At 37.3% G+C, this 14,023-nt stretch overlaps 1 protein-coding gene across 1 annotated transcript in view; it reads right to left on the bottom strand.

Moving 5' to 3' along the window:
- The window catches only part of KHDRBS2 (KH RNA binding domain containing, signal transduction associated 2), a 503,504-nt gene that overhangs the window by 13,680 nt on the left and 475,801 nt on the right, over positions 1-14,023 (bottom strand). The window contains exon 8 of the mRNA XM_059701296.1: positions 7,229-7,287. Coding sequence (XP_059557279.1) covers positions 7,229-7,287 — 59 coding nt within the window. The remainder of the gene's footprint in view (positions 1-7,228; positions 7,288-14,023) is intronic.

Raw genomic sequence — 14,023 nt, 5'->3', positions numbered from 1 at the left:
TTTAAAACTTACTCTGAACCTTAGTTTGCAGTAGGATCACCCAGGAATCTTTAAAACTAATACCCAGTTCTCATCCTCAAAGATTATGATATAGCTGATCTGAGGTGGTAATTGGACCTTGGTATTTTTTCAGTATTCACCAGGTGATTCTTAATTGTGTAATTAAGGTAAAAAAAATCTCTGATCTAAAATACTGACAAGCAGGTTCCAGTTTTGCCTGAAACTGCTGAATTTAGGAGTGCACAATTCAAAACATAATTGAAACAGTTAACAAAATTAGCAATGCAAGCAATGAAATAGTGCTAGGGCACATGGCTCTTTTAGATAGTTTCTTGCCTAGGCAACATAATCTGCATTTATTATCAAGACAAGTTGGATTGGATATCCACCTCATGGCAACCTCTGAGATAGTAAGAAACAGAAAATTAAAATTTTTAAGTTAATTTTACAACCGAATTTAAAAATGCAATATCATTATCCTTTCAGATAAAAATAAAATTCAACAACCTATATTAAAATCAAATAGAATAAATCATAGTATTGTTTTCAAAAGTTATCATGTAACAACTTCAATATTTATAAATCCTAAGAAAAATGTATTGTTTGTATTAGTTTTTAAAACGATAAAATCTTGCCCATATTAAGAAAACTCAGCTTCATTTGTAAAAGCACATTTCCTCAACTTCGTATTTCTATTTACTATTGAAAAGAGAGTCTTTGTTCTGGAGTCACATGGCTGGCATGATGGCCAGTTAGCTCCATTTTCCTTCGCTGTTTTACAGATTAATTAATGTAGGGCTTATTTTCACACCGGGAGAATAATCATTCCAGTTTCTCAGCACAAAATTAATACATTCATGTTCTGCAATTGACTTGAAGTGAGGCACTCAAATGTCCTAGAATACGACACAAAATTCTTTTTGCTTTCATTGATTTTAAGACAGTGTATTAATATTATCCTCCTTGGTTCCACACAGCTGTCATCTAAAATGCCACTAAAGAATGGATGCATAATTGGCTCTTCAGCTCACACATTAAATACATTTTAATAAACAGCTCTTTTCTCCGAGAAGAGACTATTGCTGCCCGTTCTTAGCTGTCAGTCTCCAGGAGAATTTAGAGGGTGTCTCTTATGTGGAGCATTGCTTAGCCAAGCTGATCTATGTACTGTATTTAAAATTCTCTCTTATGGAATTATGACCTAATTAGACTTATCCAAAACAACTGTGATGAATCATAAATTAGGAAATATTTTTAAAATGCAGAAACTGATTTGCAATTCCTGTAAGTCAAATATTCAGCTTCCAAAAACAAATTCAAGTTACCAGTATTTTAATATTTTAAGTGTTAATTAAATAATTATGTAACATTAATTAAATGTTAGTAAATAGTAATGAAATGTTTAACAAATATTAACACATTAAATAATATAATAAATAATAATCATATTTATTTTCATCCTAATATTTATTTAAACATTTATATTTACATTGCTATAAGAAAAATAGTATACTATTTAATATTATATTTCTTCAAATATCTTGAATAATTTAATTGCTTTGAAGCCCCAAATGATACTTGTTTTTCTTGGAAGTGGACATATTTCTTTCAATGTGAATCATAGGCCCCAAAAAGACAAATACTACTTCCTCTGCTGATGCACACAACACAATGTATAAAGATTCAAAGTGAATGACTGGATTTTTCTACTGGTTTATTTAAGGCCATTTCCTAGCAGTGGTCGGCAAACTGCAGCTCACGAGCCACATGCGGCTCTTTGGCCTCTTGAGTGTGGCTCTTCCACAAAATACCACGTGCGGGCGCGCATGTACAGTGTGATTGAAACTTCGTGGCTCATGCGCAGAAATCGGTATTTTGTGGAAGAGCCACACTCAAGGGGCCAAAGAGCCGCATGTGGCTGGCGAGCCGCAGTTTGCCGACCACTGTAAGAGATCCTGAATGAGCGATACATCTGTGAGTCTTCTGAGTGCAGCACACAATTATCCGGGTCAGCATTCCTCCTTCCCTTGCCCATACCCCAATTTGCCCCACAGTTCTTCCGCCAGCTTGAGGGAGAGGAGGGAGTTTGCAGCAAAAACTGACCTGAGCCGCCCCACATACTGTTTGAATCCATGGTATTGCTGGGAAACTGAGATTTGGGGTTATGATTTTATAAAAATACAGACATTCCATTGAGATATAATATTTATACCCATTATACAGTCCAAATGTTAGAAATTATTCAAAATGGAAGTGAACAAGTAAATGGAGATGCAAGATTTACATTTGGGAATAAATGTTGTTGATGTTAAAGATTGTTCAGACTTTATTAAAGATGATCTATAAGTGGATACTAGTTAATATGTGAGGTATAGAAAAATAACTAAGCAACATCAACCTATATATGACATAAGTGGCTCCTTAAATCACTGTTCCACATACTTATTTAAGTTTTTTTCTTCTGCCTATTTGGCTAGCATAGGATGAACAGCCAGTATTCCGTACTTAAATCTCACTCTACATAATACTTAATACCAAAATCTGAGTGCACGTAATGTCTATTGATTTAATTAGGCTTCCAGGTTATGATGCTGAGGACTTACTTTTCCTTGTTGTTTGACCTGATCCCTTTTCTATTGTCGATGTACGTAGGATATGAGAGTATGAAAGTTATCAAATTTAAATCTCATGACCACATGGATTGACATGCAAGTATTTTCTTTGTTTCTTGGTTACATAAAAGAAGGGACTATTCCTTTTCAATTGAACATATTAATAGTTAATTCTGATAGTACATGTGAACATATTTTAAACTCTGTATTTTGTATTGGTACAAAATAAGAGGCCAGTTTTGCTTAGTGTTTAAAGCAGACCAAAGTGTCTTAGGTTTGATTCTGGTCAAGGGCATGTATATACCTTTGTCGGTAGGGGCATGTGTGGGAGGCAACCAATCAATGTGTCTCTCTCACCTCAATGTTTCTCTCTCTCTCTCTCTCTCTCTCTCTCTCTCTCTCTCTCTCTCTCTCTCTCTCCCCCTCTCCTTCTCCCCTTGCTCATCCCTCCCACTCTAGAAATCAATGGAGAAAATATCCTTGGGTGAAGATTAAAAAGAAAGTGATAGAAATATATTAGGATAGAAAAATCTTAAATGAATTTTTCTAAAGTAGTCTAAGTTGTGAACCCTTTTAAGATAAAATATGTATCATGATGATTAAAAATTGGTAAAATGTATAACAAAAAGTAAAGAATAAATAAATATAGTAGTGTAATTTAGGGTGATTTAAATTTCCTTCTTTTTTGACCTAAATTTTCTATACTGTATTAGTTTTACAGTAAGAAAATAAATAACTTATTTTTAGGTTAGTCAGACTTCTGTATCTGCTTAGATTTCTAAACACCTGTGGCAAAAATAACTCTTAAAAAATAAAATGAGTATGCATCTGCATCATTTAAAACTTAGACACTTTTGTTCAGAGTTCCCTGAACCCTACGCTGTTGCCCAGTATTTACCACAGATGGACCACAGTGAGCCCAGAGGATTTTGGGGGATGGGTTGAACCAGGGAGGTTGGAATCCTGGCTTGTGAGCAGCCTCATTCCTCAGCAAAAACAACAACAACAACAACAACAACAAAAACAACAAAAAAACAAAAACCAACAACAAAAGAAACCCCCCCAAAACAAAGTAAGCCCCATCGTTCGCAGAGGTAAGCTCTGATCTCCTGCCGGTGGCTCCTGAATTTCCATTAGGTCTGAGAAGCAGTAGCTTGTATTCACACACTTTTCCCTAGTGCTTTAGGCAGTGGTTCTCAACCTTCTGGCCCTTTAAATACAGTTCCTCATGTTGTGACCCAACCATAAAATTATTTCTGTTGCTACTTCATAACTGTAATGTTGCTACTGTTATGAATCATAATGTAAATATCTGATATGCAGGATGGTCTTAGGCGACCCCTGTGAAAGGGTCGTTCGACCGCCAAAGGGGTCGCAACCCACAGGTTGAGAACCGCTGCCTTAGATGGTGTTAGCCTATAGAGGATAAAGGGGGGCAAGTATCTGGTGATGGAAGGAGATATGACTTTGGGTGGTAGCCACACAATGCAGTTTACAGATGATGTATTACAGAAGTGTGCATTTGAAAAGTGCAGAATTTAATTAACTAATATCACCCCAATCAATTTAATAAAAAATAAAATGTAAAGAATTTGGAATAAAAAATCTCATCTCTTGCCCTAACTGGTTTGGCTCAGTAGATAGAGCATCGGCCTGCAGACTCCAGGGTCCCAGGTTCGATTCTGGTCAAGGGCATGTACCTTGGTTGTAGGCACATCCCCAGTAGGGGGTGTGCAGGAGGCAGCTGATCGATGTTTCTCTCTCATCAATGTTTCTAGCTCTCTATCCCTCTCCCTTCCTCTCTGTAAAAAAATCAATAAAAAATATTAAAAAAAGAAATCTCATCTCATTACCAACTACCCAGTCATATATCATCAACTCCATCCCCACCAGGCAAAGCTGTACAGTCAAGCTCATAGTTGTGATTTTTCTCAGGTTGATGTGACAAGTGTAAAAAGCATAGTAACTGTGCTTTTGCAAATGAAATTTCATTTTTTAAAAGTGATGCGCAAATAATGTCTTCTCATTAGCATGCAACTGCAAGAGATTGTTCACTGCAGTATGCCCAGGATTAAGCACAATGGCTTACATGTGTTACCCATTAAATAAATATTCAAGAGTAAAGTTCTCTGACCTTCTGTAGAACTCTTGCATCACACAGTTTAAAACATGGCACCATTTTTTTTTTTATATGTAGCCATGTTTCTCAACAGTAGACAGACAGTAGAACCCAGGAGGGACAAAGTCTATCTTGTACACCATCATATTCTAAGAACCTGTTAATACTTATGTGCACTAAACTAAAGTTGAATGAATTTTTAAAAGGCCCCTATTGTGTCCTATTCATCTATCATCCTTAGTAACTAATCTTACAAGATAAGAGGCTTGATTCCCATTTGATTAAGAATGTGCTGGGCCCTACCTGGCTTGGCTCAGTGGATAGAGCATCAGCCTGCGGACTCAAGGGTCCCAGGTTTGATTCTGGTCAAGGGCATGTACCTTGGTTGCAGGCACATCCCCAGTGGGGAGTGTGCAGGAGGCAGCTGATCGGTGTTTCTCTCTCATCGATGTTTCTGAATCTCTATCTCTCTCTCTTCCTCTCTGTAAAAAATCAATAAAATATATTAAAAAAAGAGAATGTGCTGGGACAATGGAGATACACTTATTGCTGCGTTGAATTCAGAGAATGCTGCAGTATTGGGCGGGGCTACCCTGGGGTGTTGGGCAATCTCTCAGCTCAGCCTGGCTGGCCCAGGCATGTGGCTTCGGAGAAGGCCTGGGTTGGGGATATTATTGTTCTTTATAAAGACCAGATGATGCCTTTGATCCCTCTTTCCAATGAGGGAAGAATATAGAGAACAAAATTAAAGCTGTACTTTCTATGGTAGCTCACCAACTGGGCTGGACCTATGCAAAGGTGTCCATCCACTATTATTTCTGTGCAATAATTTCTGAAACTATGTTTAAGTTGTTTTGAAGAATATCCTTATCTCTCTCAGTCTGGTGCTCATGGTTTACTAATTCTTTATTTTTTTCCTGTGAAATACTGTAGAAAATCTTCATCCCCTTAGATTAGTAGGACAGCAGTTGGCAAGATTTAGATAAGATCTCACGAAGCTGAATATCTTTTCTTTAAAACAAATTCAAGTTTAAAGTACCAGATCCTGTTCTCTTTCTCCCACAGTCCACAGAACTCTGCCCCAACTCCCGACAACAGAAACAAAAATGAGACAAACTTGAGTTCACATTCTTGCTATGTCTTTTGCTGATTGTTTAACTGAGGCGGGTTATTGCATGGCCTAAGCCTTAGTTCCTCATTTGTAACATGCAGATGACAATGTGAGTGTGTACCCTGCAGGGTAATAATGGGGATTGGTTTATAGATACACATATAATGCATAATGATGATTATCTCCATGGCCTCTAATCCTCATTATGCGTTGCTTAGCACAGAGCTACATGAGGTACCCTGTGTGTGGTTGCAACAATTAATTAATAGCGTTCTAACCATTGATGAGAATATAAAAACAGAAGTTGACTTAACCTCTGTGGTTCAGTTTCCTCACTATTAAGTGGAGATAAAAAATACTTAATATTACAATTTATTATACAGCAATACATGAGGAAAAATATATAAGTAATCAGCTTATGAATGGCAATTGTAATATTGGTTTACCTTTCTACTCCTATTTTTGAGCTCAGCCTAGTGATATTCCACTGAGAGAAATTAGTCAGTTTGGCGACTACGGGTCCAGGTAGAGTGTAAGTCCTCCTGATGTCTGGACCATCCAAATGCCATCCTAATGCAGGGCTACACCTTCATGATGTGGAGCCCCACATGAGGAACATGTATTGTCTCCTTTATTGTTTCCCATAAGTGGGTATGGAGTGGCATTGGCATTATGTTAATAAAAATCTGGGCCTGGAAACCCTTAAATGAATGTTTTTCAAGTTGGTCAACTGTAGTTGCTTTAGATGTCTTTTAAGAAATGAGTGACTACCCTTTAAAGTGATGTACTATATTTATACGTTTCAAAGGCACTCAGTAAAATCTTACTGAATTGAATTACAATTAATTCTAAGTTTTATGTATTTTAATTAAACAATGTACTTTTTAAAATTAATTTTATAGGCTAATATATTTATTGAGTATTAATTCTCATGAGCCAAGCATTACCTGGCAATTTTAAGAATAGCACACACTATAAAAAATAACTTGAAAGCTACAATATCTGCCCTTAAAAGTTTTTAAATATTTCAATTGTGTATTACTCTGATGATCTTTCTGAAAGCAGGAAAGACACATGATTATTGTCAAATCAGTGAGTCAGACAATGGACACAGTGAAACTTATAAGACACTGTTCAGATATACTTATTGTTGCTGTTGAAAATGATCTATGATTGTGAATAATTGCTTTTGAAATATTGATCAAAATTGATCTGTCCAATTTTCTGGCACTGGTTCTGTATGTCAAATCTCACCCTGGAATTACATAAATCAACTGAGTCTGGACTTCTGTAAAAACTGGGGCGAGAAAGATAGAAGTAATTTCTGAGTTGTCAGTGACTGATGAATGTTCTGATTTCACAGTTTTAGTAAAGAAAAGGTCTTACCGTAGCTGTCATAGGCATCCTCACTTACTCCATGACCGTAGTCATAGTACTCAGGCACACTGCAACAGATTTAGACAGCAATCAATGTTACTGTAATCAGGAGGGATCAACCCAGAAACTCAGATGGGATTTGAAAGCAAATGTGTGCTCACGTAGTATCCCAATAACCTGTAGGCATAAAACAGAATTCTAAAGAAATAGGAAGAAAAATAACAGGTTATTGACAAGGAGTGCTATGATTTTCTCATGCCACCTCAGTACTTCTTTCAATTTATAAATCAATTTTCCCCTAAAATACAAGTGTACTCTTCCAAATTTGTCAAGAGGAGAGTTATAAAAGGTATATTTCTAAGAAAAGGTGCTGTATAAGGTGACAATCTGGTCAACAGTGTATGCCTTTTAATGCTGTTATCCTAAAAAGTTGCATCAATTTCATCTTCACTTACAAACATTGAAATTATGGTTATATTCCTCTTTAGCCCTTCCACGGCATGTTCATGTAGTTCTCAAATATATAAGCTGTTTCTTTTTACTCAGCATTTTGGTAGATGCGTCTACATTTCAGTAACAGAAAAAAGGAGTTCTTCCTCCGTTTCTTACTGAAGTTACTTTAAGTCTTCCCCCACCACAATTGTCATCAGTTCATCCTACAGCAAGTTTCCCCCACTAAGGCACCGTCCCTATTAGCCTACAAGCATTTTTTATATCTCCCATCCTCAAAAACCTTCCTTCACCCCGAGATCTCCTTCTAGTGATTATCTTTTCCTCTTTATATCAAAACTGCTTGAAAAGATGTGACTTCATTCACTCTTTTTCACTGCCTCTCCTTTCACATGCTTTTGAAGACATTCCAGTCGGGCTATTTTCTCCACTGAAACAGCTTTTGCCAATATCTTGCCATTTTCAAATCCAATGGCCAAGACTTGCTCCTCATTTTGTGTTAGCACATTTAACACAATTGATCATTTTCTGCTCCTTCAAACACTTCAATTGCTACTGAGATGTTCTCTCTTGGATCTCCTTAACTCACTCCATTTCCTCATTCTTCTCTACTGGTACTCTCTATTTCCCAGCCACTTAATCCTGAAGACTACTGGAGCTCAGTTATTAGGATTGTTTTGCTATTGATACTCCCTAGGCAATCTTATCTGTTCCTATGGCTTTAAACCATCTCTACTCTGATGATTTCCAAATTATATGTCCAGCTTTAGCACCTCCCCTCCACTCTGGTCTCGTATATCCAGTTGCCTTCTGCATATTTCCATTTGGAGGTCAAACTTAACATATCCAAATATAAAAATTTTCCCTGGCTGGTGTGGCTCAGCATCATCAAAAGGTGGTGGGTTCAATTCTGGTCAGGGCACACACCCAGGTTGTTGGTTCAATTCCTTGTTAGGACATGTTTGGGAGGCAACTGATAGATGTCTCTCTCTCTCTCTCTCCCTCCCTCTCTCTTTCTCTCTCTCTCTTTCTCTCTCTCATTTCTAAGATAAATAAATTTTTTTAAAAATATTTCCCATTCAGACTGGCGCTTTTCAAATGCTTTCCATCTTTATAAATGACACCTTAATTAGTGTTATTCTTGCTGAAAGCTGTGGAGTCTTCTCCTTTTCTCTCACTTCTAATGTCTAATCCATCAGCAAATTCTTTCACTTTTTGCAAAATATATCCAGAATTTAAACATTTCTAAACATCTCCACAGCTATGACTATGGTTAGTTTCACCGTCTTTCACATAAACACAGTATAACTGGTCTCTGTGCCCTGCTTCCTCTGTTTCAATTTTCTGCATAGCAGTCAAAGGAATTCTTTTGTCCCCTCATATATTTTTATTGATTTCAGAGAGGAAGTGAGAGGGTGAGAGAGATAGAAACATCAATGATGAGAGAGAACCATTGATAGGCTGCCTCCTGCATGCCCCCCACCAGAGATCAAGGCTGCAACCCAGGAATGTGCCCTTGATGGGAATCGAACCTGGGACCCTTCAATCCGCAGGCGGCACTTTATCCATCGAGCCATAGGGCCAAAGTCATTATCATAGAAGTAAATTAGATCATATTAGTTCTCTATTAAAAGCCCATAAATAGCTTCCCTAGTCCTTTAGGAAAAATTTAAAAATCGTATTTTGCACACATAGACCTCTCCCACTTCCCCTTGGTTCACTCTGCATAGGGCAGGTTGGCCTCCTAGCGACTTCCTGAATATAACAAACATTATCGTCTCAGCACCTTTTCATTAGCCATTCCCACCACCTGAACACACTTCCTAAACATGCAGCCGTCTCTTTTCTTATTCTTTCAGAATCCACTCAAATGTCATTTGCAAGAGTTTCTCTCACTAATCTATCTAAACTAGCATCCACCCATCCTTACCTTGCTTTGTTCACCTTACTATCTGTCACTAATGTACATATTATGTAACCAACAAACACACTTTTGTTTACTCCCTTATTTGGCTGTTTCCCACGTGTAGAATGTAACAGCTCCCTGGCGTAGGATTTGTTCTCTCCTTAGTTCACTTGCTCGTATTGTTTCCAGGATGATTGGTCTACAATGCCTGGCATATGATAGCTGCTCAATAAATCTTTATGGGATAATCGATCATATTGCTCAGAGGAAGATTAGCCACCATTTACATGAGTAGCCTAATGTACCCAAGTTATACTTTTTAAAAATAATATACAAAAAGTGGATGTTATTTTAATTGAGCTTAGTGTGTGGATAGTGAATGCATATTTTGATTTACTTAGGGATCTATTAATATTTATGATACACTGTATTTTAACCTCAAGTTCCTTCATTTAAAGTCTTCTGCCTAAATCTTATTTATGAATTTATCAATTACCTTAAGATTACTAATTTCCTTTTAGTATACAAAAGTGTAGCAAGGAAATGGCTTTATATCAAAAACTAAATTATGTAAGAGCTGAGTGTGGATGATAGACGACAAAGGGTTAGGGGGGAAGGAAGGAAGAAAAGCCTCTAATTATGTGCCAATCTCATAGGTCTCATTTTATTTAGAAACTTGAGATTTCATTGATAGTAAGTGAAGAGAAGCAAAAAAGGAAAAGTCGATATATTGAAGAGAGAGAGAGAAGTTTGGCCATTTTTATCTTCTGGAAGGCAAGTGCTAATGCAAAGATTACCTAGCCCAGCCTTCTTTGCCCAGGATAGTTATATGCAAACTATCTAGGAAAAATGTATGGCACTTCCCATCTTTCTAATGGTTTCAGATTGTAGAAACCTAAGGCCATTGGCTGGTGGCTGGATGTTTATCTCTTCTTTCACACACTTATCTTTTTTATTTTATTGTTGACACTATTACAGTATCCCCCATTTCCCCTACATGCTTGTCTTAATAAGAATGATGCAACCCAATTGAGAACACTTATAAATGTGTAGCAAATTCCTGAGAATTGTTACATTGATTCCCTGGATAATCAAGAAGTGGCAGCCCTAAGAATACTAAGCTTTGAAAAGCAGCATTCTCATTTTAGGGGTGAAGAGAAAAATGAAGGCATTGTTAGACGCTTCTCCCTGCCTTCCTCACAATCAATAATTTTTCCATGAGAAAGCCTGATTATGTTTCCCAAAGTGTGTTATATGAAGACCAGTAGCCCCCCAAAACTACTATGTAGCATTACTATGTTTCTCACTAGATTCCAACTTTAATTGATGAAGATAAGAGAGGGGGTAAAAGAAGAGTAGTGACAGTTATTATCTATCATACATTATACATACACACCAAGAGGGACGGTGAACTCTCAGAAGTCTAAAAAGGAGAAAGTGGAACATGTAAGATATTTGTGAAGTAATGGGTAATGCAAAATCATGGAAAATAATCACAATGAACCCTCTCAGCATTAATACCTTTGCTCATCCAAATACTACTCCCGATTTCTTCTATAGGAGAGTAATTTACATTGACAAAAAATACACTCCCCAACCACCCTTGCAGGTAGATGTGCCCTTGTGACTAAGTCATGGGATATGCACAGGAGAGATGGGGGCAACTTTGGGGCCATTTCTAATTTCAGAACAAGCTCCTCATCTTGGACTTGTGCACCATCACCTCCTCAGTTGGTAGAATGCATTCAAACTGATGATCTAACATCTACCGTGAAAATAAAGGGAATGAATAAGGAAGTCATGGAATGAAATATCAGAGGAACTTGTCTCTAACTCAGTGGTTCTCAACCTGTGGGTCGCGACCATCGGAAAACACATATAGCATATCATATATTTACCTTACGGTTCATAACAGTAGCAAAATTACAGTTATGAAGTAGCAACGAAAACAATTTTATGGTTGGGGGTCACCACAGCATGAGGGACTGTATTAAAGGGTCACGGCATTAGGAAGGTTGAGAACCACTGCAACTGATCACTCTGGAACAGACTTAGTCTAAACCACTGCCTACCTCACTGAATATTAAACCTCACTGTTATAACAATTTAGTTGAATATTGAAATCAGTATGTAGAAGTGTGGAATTGCCATTAAAATCCCCAAACATGAGGCATTAACTTAATTGGAGGGTGAAGAATGCAAGGAAAAAGTACTGTAGAAGAGAAAGCTGATGGCGATTGTGATGCCATTGCCAGAGAACCCTTGGCCGTAAGCCTATAAGCTTGTGTATACTTTGCACTATGGAGGGGAACACGGAACAAATCCTGTTAGTAACCCTTGCTACTTGTAGGAAGGTTTACAAAAGGTGTATGCTCAAATAGGAATGAGTCATTTTTCTAGAGGAAACAAAAGTGAATTGCACGGGACTAAGGGAAGTTATCTCTGCCTGATTTATGTGTTAATTTTATCATTTAAAATGGGAGTGGGTTTAGAAATGTGGGGCTTAATGGGCTTAGATACGTCAATGGTTTCTCTTTCTAATAGCAATAAATAATGAGTGTTGCCCAGAGATGCCCTCGCCTCTTCCCATTAGACTATGAGCCCTGGAACAATCCTCAGGTCCCTAACATGCACCAGAGGAAGCATGCTGCGAAAACTGTGAAGTCCCCAGCGAGGGCATTGCTCTTCTTTACCCGATTCACATACAGCCAAGGATAAGGCCATGGATCCATTAAGATGAGGAAGAACCTGCCAGTAAATCTCAAAAAAATTTCAGAAAAGAGAGCCCAGGCTGTCAGATGCGTTAATCAGAAAACTCATTTCAACGCTGTTGCTTAGGTGTCGTTTAATCTCAGCGTGCCAATATTCTGTAATTGTTATTTCCTGTGGAACCTTCAGTATTTCCCCAAAAGTTTCTGTTGTTCCTTTTCCACCGCTTTACATTGGGCATTTTGTAAGGGGGAGAGGGAAGGAAATATAACATATTATTTAGGCCACCACACTTCAAAAAACCACATCAAGACCCATTGTAGAGGTCTGCATATTTTCCAGAGATTCTGTATTTTGAGCTGGTTGCAGATATTTGAACTGAGCTTAGATTTTCTCTGTTGGATAGAAGGTAGGAATCTTTTTTTTTGTTTGTTTGGTTGTTTAATGAGAAGGGTATTCATGCATGTTTGCATGATTAGAGTTTGGGCCATAGAAGACTTCTAGTTGCTCCCCTCTAAAATCCACTTGTTTCTTATTTAATAAAAGAGGCTGTCTCAAGACTACAGTTTCTAGTGTTCCTTACATTTGAGAGAGGCCATGTGCAGAGAGAGGTGTACAAATTCTTCATGATTTGCATAAAAGTAAATTCCTTGTCCTCTACTTCTTTTCAATCTTCATGTAACTGCCTGGAAATGCCAATGATTGTAGTGACTTTGGAAGTCTAATGTTAATCATGGAGCATTGGGCTGAATCTTTGTGTCTCCCCAAATTTGTATGTTGACATCTCAACTCCCAAGGTGATGGTATTAATAGGTAGGGCTTTTGGGAGGTAAGTATATCATGAAGTTAATGCCCATATGAATGGGATTAGTCCACTTAACAAGGGGGAACCCAGAGCGCTCTTCTCTTGGTTTGAAATACAGTTACAATTATAGAAATGTTAAATAAAATTATGACAATTATTGGTGATTTGAAACTTACTCTGGCAGTTATGGTGACATGATTTCTCTAGGAATTAATATATATATCATCAGCATATAACAGTGTAGCTGCACTGGCACATTAAACAACATCTAATTATTACAGGTAAAATTCTACAAAACATTTTGACTTTTTAACATCAAGACCATAGACAGTAATAAACGTTTGGAAAAAATAATGAAAAACTGGAGTAACGGAATCAGAAAAAAATATCAGGTTAATTTATTAATGGTCAAATGTAAAACTAGAAAAAAATGAGAAATGAAAATTTTCACGTATTTATTTATTTATTTAGGAGCATTTTGCCCTAACTAGGCTATGCTAGTTTATTAAGGCAACTAATTAAGTGGAAATAAGCATAATAGGAAAAAAATTAGGGTGTAGTTTGGTTTCTAGTAAGCCAAATAATATCTTCACCATCATCCCACTATTTTTGCAAGCAAGTTCTTAGTGAGCCTACCTGTGACACAGTAGCACTTATATTTCTATAGTGCTTCACACTTTAGCAGTAGGTGTTCATGTTCCTGTGAACAGGAGAAACCATGCTGATGGTGGGACAGACGTGCCCAGAAGCCAGTGAGACTAACCAAGCTTGTAAAGGAAGCTATTTTGACATCCATTTGTTACAAATAGAGATACTGGCAGTAATGTAAACAGTAACACTGCTCTATTTGATGTGTTATACAATCAAACCAGTTATACTCCTATAGTGGGGAAAATAATAGAGGATGCAATTTTTTTTTTTTTTTTTTAAAACC

This window comes from Myotis daubentonii, chromosome 6 (assembly GCF_963259705.1).
Source record: "Myotis daubentonii chromosome 6, mMyoDau2.1, whole genome shotgun sequence".
NCBI classification, from domain to species: domain Eukaryota; kingdom Metazoa; phylum Chordata; class Mammalia; order Chiroptera; family Vespertilionidae; genus Myotis; species Myotis daubentonii.
The sequence above is the reverse complement of the archived record's forward strand: the minus strand, read 5'-3'. Positions and strand labels throughout refer to the sequence as shown.